Source organism: Psammomys obesus, unplaced genomic scaffold (genome assembly GCF_907164565.1).
Source record: "Psammomys obesus unplaced genomic scaffold, mPsaObe1.curated_primary_1811, whole genome shotgun sequence".
Taxonomy (NCBI): Eukaryota; Metazoa; Chordata; class Mammalia; order Rodentia; family Muridae; genus Psammomys; species Psammomys obesus.
In genome coordinates, this window is record NW_026585643.1 from 5,070,791 (window position 1) to 5,083,849 (window position 13,059).

At 41.5% G+C, this 13,059-nt stretch overlaps 1 protein-coding gene across 4 annotated transcripts in view; it reads left to right on the plus strand.

Annotated features, from left to right (window-relative positions):
* The first annotated feature begins 8,144 nt into the window (after nt 1-8,144).
* The window catches only part of Cdadc1 (cytidine and dCMP deaminase domain containing 1), a 38,191-nt gene continuing 33,276 nt past the window's right edge, over nt 8,145-13,059 (plus strand). For all 4 annotated transcript variants that reach the window (XM_055617172.1, XM_055617165.1, XM_055617169.1 and 1 more), the window contains exons 1-2: nt 8,145-8,350; nt 9,107-9,204. In XM_055617172.1, the coding sequence (XP_055473147.1) occupies nt 8,269-8,350; nt 9,107-9,204 (180 nt within the window). In that variant the 5' untranslated portion in view covers nt 8,145-8,268. The remainder of the gene's footprint in view (nt 8,351-9,106; nt 9,205-13,059) is intronic.

The window sequence follows — 13,059 nt, forward strand, 5'->3', positions numbered from 1 at the left end:
AAATCATCTGAAGCTGGAGTTACAGGGGGTTGTGAACCATCCGACTCTGTGCTGAGAACCAAATTCAAGTCTTCTCGAAGAGTAAGAAGCTCACATCCCCAGCACCTTGATGAAAATTTAAAGGCAAGCATGTTTGCATGCATTTGTCCTCAGCACTCAGGAGGACAGCCTTGAGTTCTATGCCAGCCAGAGTTACACAGTGAGACCCTGTCCCAAAATCAAAAGAGAAGAGAAGGAGAAGAGAGAAGTTTATTCATCTAAAAAAGAAGAATAAGATATGTCATTTGCAATATATGGGATGCAGCAAACTGGGACCATGATGTTAAGTGAAATATGCCACATTCAGAAAGAAAAATGCAACATGTTGCTCATCTGTGGAACCTATATACATAACTATATTATACACATGGTACAAAATCAGAAGGAGAATAACTTGCCAGGAGGTGGTAGTGAACGCCTTTAATCCCAGCACTCAAGTTCAAGGCCAGCCTGGTCTACAGAGCTAGTTCTAGCACAGCCAAGCTTACACAGAGAAACCCTGTCTCAAAAAGCCAAAAAAGCTAAAAAGCCAGAGAGAGAGAGAGAGAGAGAGAGAGAGAGAGAGAGAGAGAGAGACTAAGTTGGGAGGAGAAAGGAGAGTAGTGAGAGGAGGGACAGGAGAGGGTAATTAAGTGTGAATGTGGCCGAATACATGATGCACTTGAATGAAAATGTCACTGTGGACTCACCGTTTTGTTCAATAAATATGCTTTAATAAAAAGTATGAAACTTACCTCTTATATTATAAAATATAATCAAAATTACAAAACTTCTACAGTAATTACACAGACTTAATAGTTCTCTCTTTTTTTAAGATTTATTTATTTATTATGTATAGTGTTCTGCCTGCAGGCCAGAAGAGGGCACCAGATCTCACTAGAGATGGTTGGGAGCCACCATGTGGTTGCTGGGAATTGAACTCAGGACCTTTGGAAGAGCAGGTGTGTTTTTAACCTCTGGGCCATCTCTCCAGCACTTAATATTTCTTGTATCACAATAAAAAAGGAAGCTGATTGAAACACTTAGACTTCTGCCCATCCATTTCTTGTTTGAACCTTTAAGGAAATTTTTAGAGTTCTAAAACCTTGTGGAAATGAAACATCACAGGCTTAATGCCTCAGTCTCACTGTTCCCTGGGGCTTCTGTTTATATGGTAGAGAATTGTTTCCAGGGCAAGCTACACTTCACAAGTCTTTGAAAATAGTATAATTAGAACTTATAATTTAAGCCAACAGTTTGTGTGAGTTTCATCTCTTTTTTTCTTTCTTTTTTTTAATTTTTCTCATTAGTTACATTTTGTTAATTCTGTATCCCAGCTGTATCCCTCATTCCCTCCCCAATCCCACCCTCCCTCCCTCATCTCCTCCCTGCCCTTTTCCAAGTCCTCTGATAGGGGAGGACCTTCTCCCCTTTCATATGACTCCATTTTGTCAGGTATTTTCAGGACTGGCTGCAAAGTCCTCCTCTGTGGCCTAACAGTACTGCTCCTCCCTTGGGAGGTGGGGAGGTCAAAGAGCCAGTCATTGAGTTACTGTTAGAAATAGTCCTTGTTCCCCTTCCTATGGGAAACCAATTGATTACTGAGCTATCACGGGTCACATCCTAGCAGCAGAGGTTCTAGGTTTTATCCTCTCATGGTCTTTGGTTGAGTGTCCATCTCAGAAAAGACCCTGTGCCCAGATATGTTTGGTCCTTGTGGAGCTCCTATCCTTTCCACATCAAACTCCCCTTCTTTCATATGATTCCCTGCACTCTGCCCAAAGTTTGGCTATGAGTCTCAGCATCTGCTTTGATACCCTGATGGGTAGAGTCTTTTAGAGGCCCTCTGTGGTAGGCTCCTGTCCTGTTCTGTGTTTTCTCCCTCTTTCAATGTCCATCCCGTTTACCTTTCTGAGTGAGGATTGAGCATCTTATCCAGGGTCTTCCTACTTGCTTAGCTTCGTTACTGACTTTTTGTAATTTAAACTTTTAAGCTGTTATTCATTCTATAGCTTAAATGAATTCCTGAAGAATACTGACTTAGTCTAACAAAATTGCCAATATCACAAAAGAACTTCCAGCAGTTATTCATCCAATCCCTTCCTTGCCCTACAAGTGAAAAACAGTATCCCTAATTCGTTTCCAGCTATGCTCACAGCCCAGGTTCTACTTTGTTATGTCCAGTGATGCTTCATTGTCAGTTAAGTCTACCTTTGACTAAGGCAATATATGGATATGCAAAAGCCAATTTATGCATCCAATTGGCTCATAAAGGAAGTAAGGACTTTACTGCCTGCTTATTTATGCTACAAAACCCACCAAATTATTTCATTCCCCCCCCCCTTCACCAGGAAAAGGTGTTAGAGATCCCACTCATGACAGGCACCTTGATTCCAGAATCCCTCATAGGGCTCTCTACCTTGGTGCACCTCTTGACATCCCTGAGGACTTGCCTTTGGTAAGGAGTGGATGTTTTGCCATCCCCATTCTTCAGCCATTTTTAGAGGAACACCCCTCACAAAAACAAATAAGCAAAAGCATGGGAAGCCTTAGAAATGTCACCTTGGGAACCAAAAGAATTGTGACCTGAGTGACTTTAATATCTGCCACTGCCTGTTGTAATCACTTTTCAAAATAAGATTGCAGGAATGTGTCCCTTGGTGTTTCACCGTCCACAAAGATGATCAAACATCACATATTTCAACATGTGAAGTACAGCCAGAGCTTCACTGAAAACCTCTAATTTACAGTAATAAAGGTATAGAACCAAGCAAGCAACACTTGTTTGGCGTGCCTTTAACTGCTACCCAGAGAAACAAGTGCTCAATGCGTGCACAAAGAAACAGTGACAGTAGAGACAAAGATGGAGAAGTTCCTCAAAAGAAACCAGTGCTGGCATGGACACAGCACTTGTAGAGGGTCTAAAAGACTGAGCATCCTTGGTACCATATGGAGAAAATGACAGTTTACATGACTGACTGAGTTCCGATGGTGTCCTCATCAAAGAGTAAGGGAGCTTAGCATTTAAGTTTGAACTTATTAATATATTAAACTTTCTCAAGAAGACTTCCACATAGACCTCATTTACATACCATAATGTTATCCATGCTGCAGCAAAGTACAGAATACTGTCCATTTTTAAAGGACAAATAGCATTCCATTTTGCAAGTAAATCACATTTGCTTTATCCCTTCATATGCTGATGGACATTGATTTCAAATCTGTAAGTTTTCATAAATGTCTTCCATTCTCTAGGTATAACATCCGTAGGAGACTAAAGATAATGCGCGTTCTCATGTTGCAGGGTGGAATGGTATATGCATGTTAATTTGGTCTTGTTATTTTTCATGTTATTAAATTTTGTTTATTTTCTTTTTGGTGTTTCTATTTGTTGAGTGGTGGTTTTAAGTCTTTACCATAATTGTGGATTTTTCAGTTTCTCTTTTCAGTTAGACTTTTTGTTGGTTCATTTAATTTACCTATTAGCACGTTTTATATTGTATGTGTATACATTTAGAAATTTCACTTTTGTCATACTCACTGACCTTTAAATTTTTTCCCTTTGTCTTTTGTGTGTACAGGTGTTTTGCCTGCATGCATGTCTGTGCACATGTGTGTAGTGCCTGTGAAGGCCAGAAAAAGGTGTTAGATCCTTTGGTACTGGAGTTATGGACAGTTCCGAACTGACATATGGATGGTGGGAACCGAATTTAGTTTCTCTGGGAGAGCAGACTGTCCTCTCTAAACCACTGAGCCATCTTTTTTCTTTTTGCAGGAACCTAGCATTCCAGACTCTAAGAAAAACTCAGGGAGTCATAGCTGTTTCCTGCTGAGGAGGGTCTTCGTTGAAAAGGGTAGTTGTGTCTGTTAAAAGGGGGGCTGTGTGTCCTGTGAAGAAGATTGTCCTCTGGACACTTAGGAGTTTAAGCTATGATAATGGATCATGCGATTGTTGTCCTGCATTTCTGAAGATTTTTGAAAAGTAATTGTTAGAAAAGCCCATAACCAGATTTGGTTACAGAGTAAAACTGAGAAATTGCTCTCGGGGTGGGTTGGGGTGGGATAGGGTGGGGTGAGGTGGGCAGAGGCAGGAGAGGATTGGAGCTGGGAGAGACAAAGTGGGCCTGTGAGAGGAGGTGGGCATAGAGTTGATTCAAGGTGATAGAAACTAGTTCCTTTGCCAGGAGTGCTGATGAGCCAGCAGAAGCAAGGGGAGTTACAGAACATCAGAAGAAGGGAACAGGAGAAAATAGAGGACTAAGGTAAAGAATTGTATCTGCGGGAAGAAAGGGATGAAACTTGCAGCCCGTTTCTCCACAGCCCCTGAAGTCTTTTTTGCAAACAAATGGAGCTGTGATAGGGGGAACTATTGGGAGAACTCACCTGAAACATTTTTATTTGGCCATAGAGTGAATGTCAGTAAGTAAAACGTACGTAAAAGAAATGAGCAGGAGGATAGTAAGGAGAAATGAAGGGGAGGAGCCAGTGGGAGGGAACCAGAAGCCCCCACACAGAAGAAGGCTTAGGGTTGAATTTTTGTCTGGCCCATTCTCCAGGGACTCACCTCAAACCTGTCAGGATTTGTTGGTACATAAGTTTTCCTCATTCTCGGAGGAGGGCACAAATGCCATCCTTAGCAGCAGTCAGATCTTGCCCTTTTCAAATTTGGCACACTACAGTAGCCTAGGAATCAAGCTGGTCTTGAAGGATGTTAAACTGATTGGGGATTTTTCTAAGTTTCCTAAGTCATATTCTCTGAAGGCTTGGTGTAGTTCTCCTACCTGTGGGACTGTTTCCCACCAGCCCACAAAGTCAGGAGGGGCCCAGGATGAGGTGCAAGGCTGGAAAGGCTCTCAAGCCCTGTACAGAGATCACATACTCTGGGAACCACTTCAGGGAGCTAGTTCAACTTTAATTCCAGAGCACAAAGGCTATATACCGATTTGGGAGTGAGTGGAGGGCTCCAAGGATAGATGTACATAATTCGTTGAAACTAGGTGCCTGATTTGCATTATACAGCACATTTCTACTGAATGGGAACACAATACCTAATTATCCTATAGGCACAGGGAGGGGAGAGCTATCGGGGAGCTGTGTCAAAGGCCATATATCAAATGTGATTAGGGGCATCTGTCTAGAGACTCTAGATGAAGTCAGGCAGAGAGCAGGAGGCCCTGCTAGGGAGGAGTCTTGCACTATAACTGGTGCGATAGCCTTCCAAGTCCAGGCTATCTGGACTGGGAGGACTGCAACCAGAAATAGCAGGCTCCTTCCAATACTTGGCATATCAATTAATCATTTGTTGACTCTACACATATAAAACCAACTTTCAAAGATACTTCTTGGGTATTCTGAATACCTTTCCAAAGATGTGAGTTCGATAACAGAATATTTGGTGGCCTCCTTGAATCAGGGAATATGAGGGGTGAGAATAAGGACCGTGGAATTAGCTTTGTTTAAAGGAAGAATTGAAAGCCAGGATAAAGGTCATGGCCTGTATGGAAGTCCCCACCAGTCAGTGGTAGCTTAGGTACAAGGGTTCCCTGTTCACAGCATCTTCATCTGACAGTTCAGGAGATTTTCAGGGCAAAGTAATGACTCTCTGTTGTTTGAGATATTGATATGGTGCAAATTCTGAGATCCTCTATTGGGAAAGAAAGCCCATCCCCCTGTCATGTGAGACATGAGGAGTAATTCTTCTTCCCTATAGAAGAGGATGAGGTTTTATTTTATTTTGTCCTACACAGCTGGATCTAGTGAGGCCTACACATACACAAAAACCTACAACTGGAATGAGAAGCAGCAGGCTTCTCCCACCCTTGTTTTGTAAGAAGGCTACCATGCAACTTACTCTAGTGAAACTGTGTCCCATCCAATGGAACTACTTGAGCCTGGGGATGTCTTGCTATGCAAGTGCATTGCAAATTTAACCCATTTTATTCAAGCAGTAACTTTTTATAACTAGTTTTTTAAGATATACCTGATTTTGACTATTATTTTACATTAAATAAAATTTAAGTTTACTTTAAACTTGTTTTGAGTTACTTGCTCCAGGCTTAATTTTGACAATATATTCAGAAGGCTATATAACAAGCTATATAAATAGTCTCTTTCTCCAATCTTGTCTCTGTAAATGAATTATGTTTGTACTTAGCATGACATACCATTACACTTGTTTACCTTAATTATCTTTAATAATTTACAGTTAGTAACTTACTGTAAGGATTTTATAATTTTATACCTTAGTTAAGTTTGAGCCTCAAAAATTATATTTTGAAGTAAAGATCCTTTAAAATAAATTTTAAACCACAAATACAGTCTACAAGAGACCAGCTTTATTTTACAAAAAAAAGCAAGAGTTTTTTTATGACTCAGTTTCTCCAAACAGATAAAGCTTAACAAAGTTGGCATAGACATAAGTGATTAGACACACATCTTTAAGTCATTGATCAGACATACATCTTAAGTTTTTGTTAACCTGAACAGACCATTATAACCTTAAGAATTTATAAACTATAATCATCAAACACATGCTGTTCCTAAGTACTATATTCCATAAACCTTGTTCATGGTTTTGTCCTCATCTGCTATTTTTCACTCTCAGAACAAAAGTTGTCATACAAAAATCAATCCGAATCCAAAATCCCAATCCAAAACATCCAAGGATGTTGCCTCCTTATTGTAGGAAAAATAAAATAAAATAAACCGTCTCTGAGGCTTGGTGTTGCCTCATTTGTCTAATAAAAAGGAGATAATAAGCAGAGGGTTTAGTAGACCTGTGAGTTCTATGGGTGCCACAGTAGTTCATTAGTAGCATGTGTCTCTGAAGAAACTCTTGCATTTGCTGAGACATATGCAAATATATAGAGAAGCATATTTTTTATTATTTTTTGTTAACTCTAGCAAGTAACTAGATATATTCCAAATGTTCCTGTGTTCAAATAAATATATCATTAAATAGCACAAAGTAGTAAAAATCATTTAACTATGGCTACACCATCAATACCAAAGAGTCCCATTTGAGTCCTTTACTAATAATTGTACTCCCTTAACGTTCAGCTTTTGCCTTCCTGACCAGAAAGAAGTTTCTGTGTTTTGCTATTTGTATTTCATGTTGAGGTATCAAATGAGTTGGTGATGGAAACAGGCCTCTGAGTCACTGGGGAGGGAACATCTAATTTCTGTTTTTAATGTGCATGTGTGTGCTGTGTATGATTGTATGCCACAAGTGTGCAGTGCCCCCAGAGGCCAGAAGTTATCAGATCCCTTGAAGCTGGAGTTAGCTATGGGTTGTGGTGAAACACCAAATGTAGGTGCTGGGAACCAAACTCAGGTCCTCTGGAAGAGTAGAAAGTGCCCTTAAATGCTGGGCCATCCCTCAGACCCCTGGAGGCTTCATTTTAAGTCATGCCTGGGACACTTTAAAAAATACACTGGGGGCTGGGGAGATGGTTCATTGTGTATGTGCTTTAGGTATAAGCTTGAGGAGTTCCTGTGGAACCTGAAATGCACACAAAAAGCAGGCCTAGGTGAAGCTACACAAGCCTATAATCACAACATGGGAAATCTGAGACAAGAGGATGGGTCTCTAGAGATTGCTGGCCAGTCTAGGCAATTAGTGAGCTCCAGGTCCAGTGAGAGACCGTCTCAAACTAACCAACAGATGGAGGGCCAGAGGAAGACAGCCGCTGTACGGTATGCATGCTCGCGCGCGCACACACACTCGTTACACACTCATAAGAGCCGATAACTCAGATTTTCCGGGGTCCGCTGGCTACTCTATTTGACCCTCCCAGTTCTCATAAGGGCTTGGTAAGAAGCAGAACCAAATCCCCTGAGATCCGCCCACCTCGGATGGCCGGGTTCCGCTTGCCCTTCTTCCTCCCTCGCCCGCTCGCTTCCACGTTCGCCCCTCTCTGCCCAAGTCCTCCATCCTAGTCCCCACCCCAGGCTGTGCACTTGCGGTTCCCGACCAAGAAAACTTCAAGCCCCTACTTTCTGCAAAACAACCACTGGACACAGACAAACAAACACGGCTGCATGAGGCTGATGACTCAAGCGCCTCCACCTCAGTGCGCCGGGCTCTGACGTACACCAGGCGCCGGAAGCGAGGGGTCATTCTTGGACGTCATCTTGCTGCGCGGAGCGAACGGTTGTTGACAGGCCGCAGAGGCGGCTAGAGGGGAGCAGCGGGGATCCTATGATGCCTAACTGGGCGAGCTGTCCTGGGCCGAGGCCTCTGGGCTGGGGATGAAAGAAGCGGATCAGATGCAGAATCTGGAGGGCTCCGGGGCCGGGCGGTCAGTGGGCACGCAGACGGGCAGCATGACGGGTGAGTGCGGGGCCTTGCTCCCGCTCGTCTTCTCTCCCGCCCTGCCCCTAGCCTGGCGCCCCGGCTGCCCGGTGTCTCCCTCCCTCTCGACACCCTACAGGCACTGTGTCTCCCTTCTTCCTGGCGCCCTGCCTGCCCTCTGTCTCCCGCCGAATGCCCTGTCTTTCCCAGCGCCTCTTGCCAGGCCTTCGGCTCCCTGTTCTCCTTGACAGTCGCGTTTCCCAGGCTGTGCTGCCCAGGCTCCACAGGTCGCGTCCTGCCCTGTATTCCCGATGGCAGGACCCAGACTCGGTATCACGGAGCTAAAGAGCCTGAAATTGCGCTTTTGCTTTTATTTTTTCAAATAACCCGCAAGTGATGCTTCCCTCAAGTTTCAACTTATGATTGAAGATCAGGCTTGTACTAACTATTGCCCCATTAACAATGCCCTGTTCCAGCGGGGGTAGGGTTGGGGACCTTGCTCCAGGACCAGTCAAAGTTGAGGACTTGCCCCTCTTCCCCCCCCCCCCCCCCCCGAGCTTCTGTGTCAGTTGTATTATTTTACCTGTGGGGTAAGCTGGAGAAAAAAGGAACCAACTTTGGAAAGAGCCACCCAAGGTCACTGAAAGTGAGGTTGTAGCTACAACCTCTTGCTAATGAAGCTACAGATTCGGATTCTCCTACTCGCAAAGCCATTTGTATCTCACTAGTAGCTTTGAGCTTAGTTCCCATGATACTGCTACTGAAATTCTGAAGTGCTTGCCTTCTCTTTTGTAGGTCAAATGCCAAGGCTTTCTAAAGTCAACCTTTTCACCCTGCTCAGTCTCTGGATGGAGCTCTTCCCCGGAGTAGAAGCCCAAGGGCAAAAATCTCAGGTATAACTTGTTTCTGTAGGCAGTGTTTACCCTTGGAAAAGCTGTAGTCTTAAGCTTTATTTCATAGTAGTCATCATAGTAAAATCCAGCAGGTCAGACTTGAGAAATAGCTTCACAGCTTGTTTTGTTATGCTTATAACCCACAGAATAATAGCTCATGTTTTCATGATGAAAAGTTACTCCTGGTGTATTCCGTGATTATCAGATATTAATAGTTTTCTTTAGAGACATTTAACAGCTTAACATGTGCATTGTAACAGTCAGGTTTGTTAGTAATTAAATACGAAATTTGAAAAACCATTTAGCTTTATTATCCACTTTCGATCTCATTGTAATTCTATTTATACACTTATAAACTGAGTTCTTTTTGATACACAAGTTCTTTTAATTAGTGAAGTGTAATGTATAACTTTCCATTATGAAACTTCCTCATTCTGATAGAGAAAACTGAGATAAGGCATTCTGATTAAAATGCTTCCATGTAAGTTTTAGAGTTGTAGCACTTCATTAGAAACAAGGGTTGATTGAACTTCTAGACTTTTTAAACAAAGGGTTCTCTTCTGCCTCCTCACCCGAGATTTTTGGCATTCATCTGACAGACACCATGTAAGTTTTGTTTGTTTAAGTGAAATACGTTGGTTTTGTTTTAAATATTTTTTTTTGAAAACCTGTTTGGGAATCTGTCATACCTGTATCAGTTTAAGGCTTTTAAATTAAAATCTAACTAGACATAGAAATAATTACAAGGGGCATCAAAATAAATCCTTCTTTTCTGAAAGCCAGCCAACTTGAAAAGAGGCTTGACCTAGGAAAGTTTACTACTTCTCTCTCCTGAGCCCTCCCTGTCACAGTTCACTGTGTTACTGTCTTCCCAGCTGTACTTCACACCATGTTTCCCACTATCATAACTGTCAAGCCACAGTGACACGCTTTATTTCTTAGCTGTAAGCCCTGGGCCCAAGGCACCAGACTGAGGAACCCTCAAAGTTACTCTAGCACTGTGTGGTAGTTTGAGAACTACCACAGTAGTTTGTAATTTTTAACATTGTTCTGTATGGAAAATGTGTTTTAAATACTAGACAACAAATACTAGACTATCATTATCACCTGTTTGTCATCTACTGTCAGGAAAGCGTATGTGGATATTAATTTCATTAGTTTGGGTATCGTGGCTGCTGCAGAGAAGCAAAACAGTGATAGAGTTGGGGAGGAACAGAAGGAAAGGAAGCACATGGTGCTCTGTTTTCATCTTTTTTTTTTAATTGAAACTGAAGATAATCCAGTAGACCTGCAGCATTAAAAATCAGACCACATATGCTTTCAGGAGGGTTCTCTTTGTACTAGTTAATATACTTAAACAATTTTTCAAATTTTCTTACTTGAAAGCCTCCTTTCTCATATAAACCAGGACTACATGCCTAGTCATGGCACTGTCCATACTAGACTGGGCCCTCTTATATCAATCAAGAAAATACCCTAAAGGCATGCACACAGGCCAATGTGATAGGCACAACTCCTTAATTGAGGTTCCCTCTTCCCAGGTGTCTCCAGCTGTTTCAGGCTGACAAAAACTAACTACACAAACTGATAGAAGCTCCAAGATTCAGTTTGACATGTAGCTGCTTAAAGTATTTCTGTGAGTTACCCAACATATTACTATGAGTATATTTTCATTATTGTAAAATGAAGAAAAATCCTTTCTACCACCTAGAGACTGTTGACATTTCTATTTTGTCCTTTTTCTTTTTTTTTTTTTTTTTTTTTCTTTGTTTAGGTTTTTTATTTTGGATTTTTTTTTTTTTTACTAAATATAAAATACATATGCTGTGGTGTTATTTGTGTGCATGGGAACAGCAACTTGGCCTAGGGTTTTAAGAACAGCCAGTGGTTTATAACCAGCTTGCCTGGGTTCACATTCCAGTTCAAGCTTTTGCTACTTTGTGTAACTTTGAATAAATTACTTTAGTTTCTATGTCAGCTTCCATTTTAGTACAGTGGGAAATCCCTAGTACATATAATAGGTTTTGTTTTGAGGTCCTGGCAATTGAACAAGAGCCTTGAGCATCAAGATAAGTGCTCCAGACCCTGAGCACACTCCTAGCCGACCATGTGGGATTCTTATAAGCCATGAATGCATTGAAGTCATAATGCTCCTAGTGCCTTGCACTGTTTTAAACTGTTTTAATTATGATTTTAGTAAGTTGTATAGCACTCTATTATATTGATGACTGTTTCATTTTTTATTTATTAATATTTTGTATTAATTACAGTTTATTCAGTTTGTATCCCAGTTGTAGCCCCCTCCCTCATTCCTTCCCAATCCCACCCTCCCTCCCTCATCTCCCATTATCCTCTCCAAGTCGACTGATGGGGGAGGTCTTCCTCCCTTCCATCTGACCCTAGCCTATCAGGTCTCATTAAGATTGTCTGCATTGTCTTCCTCTGTGTCCTGGCAAGGCTGCTCCTTGCCAGGGGTATTCAAAGAGCCAGCCACTGAGTTCATGTCAGAGGCAGTCCCTCTTCTCATTACTAGGGAACCCACTTGGATACTGAGCTGCCATGGGCTACATCTGAGAAGAGGTTCTAAGTAATATCCATGAATGGTCTCAGAAAAGACCCCAGGGCCCAGATATTTTGGTTCTGTTGTTCTCCTTGTGGAGCTCCTGTCCTCTCCTGGGATGACTGTTTTCATTGTCACTTTTGCAAGATTTAATATTTAATATGTTTGTGAATGTGACTGGTGTCTGAGTTCTTCTGTGCTATCAAATGCTTACATTGTTCAGCAATAAAAACAGAATTTTAAAGTGTCTAATCAATGATTGAAAAATTTGTCTATGAGAGTTATGATAAGGCTGTGGGCAATTAATAAAGAGTTTTGAAATAGAAGTCAGAAACCATGAATATGGCTGACATTTCTGAAGACTTTTCTTTCCTACTGGTTCATTATGTGACTCTTTAAAATTAGACATCCCTTGCTTTTCTCTAGACGCCCGAAGTACCTCTCTCACTCAGTTCTGCTTATTATGAAGTTTGTTACCTTCTTTCATGGTGTATGGCCTTCCTGAGCTTTTCTAGAACTGAAGCAGTGTAGCGTTAAAGTGATGACAGTGATTTGACTTACCTAGGAATAGCTCTGTGACCATGATTGAATTGTTTTAATTTGTTCCCATCACAATTTTCCTCATTTGTATTATGGAAGTAATAGCTTTTATAGAAATAATTAAATGAAAAACTCAAACCTTTTAAAAAACTTTCATTAAGCTAAAATGAAAAGATGAATCAATTAGAAAGAAAATTATTTTGAAATGTCAACTATCTTCTTGGTACTTCTATTCCACACTCTTTAACACCCCACCCCCAAGCATAGACACTTAGGAGACATTTGATACCTCTTAAAAACTCATTTCTATAATTATCATTACCGCAGTCAGCCCCACTCTTCACCAACCCCATCATGTCTGGTATCTCTTGCTCTGCTTGAACAGAGATCTCATTCCCAGCCTGTAGGGGTTTATAGCCTATTCTTTGGAAGTTGTTCCATTTCTGAGAGACAGCATATGTTTTGTAAGGGTAAACTCAGCACTCACCAACATTGCCATTCTTACTTTAAAACTGCCACAGTTTGTTTCAGCTACTTTGGATCTTACAGGTTTCTATAACACCATCTCATCATTCTCTTGCCTGTGTTCACAAGTCCTAAGGTCTGTGAGGGTCGCTTCCAGAGCAACTAGCTAGGCCAGTGGCTGGCATCGAACAAAGGGTCTGTAAGCACTTACCGAACTAATGGTTAAAGAGCCAAGCTCTGTTACATTCATTCATTCATTCATTCATTCATTCATTCATTCATTCATTCAT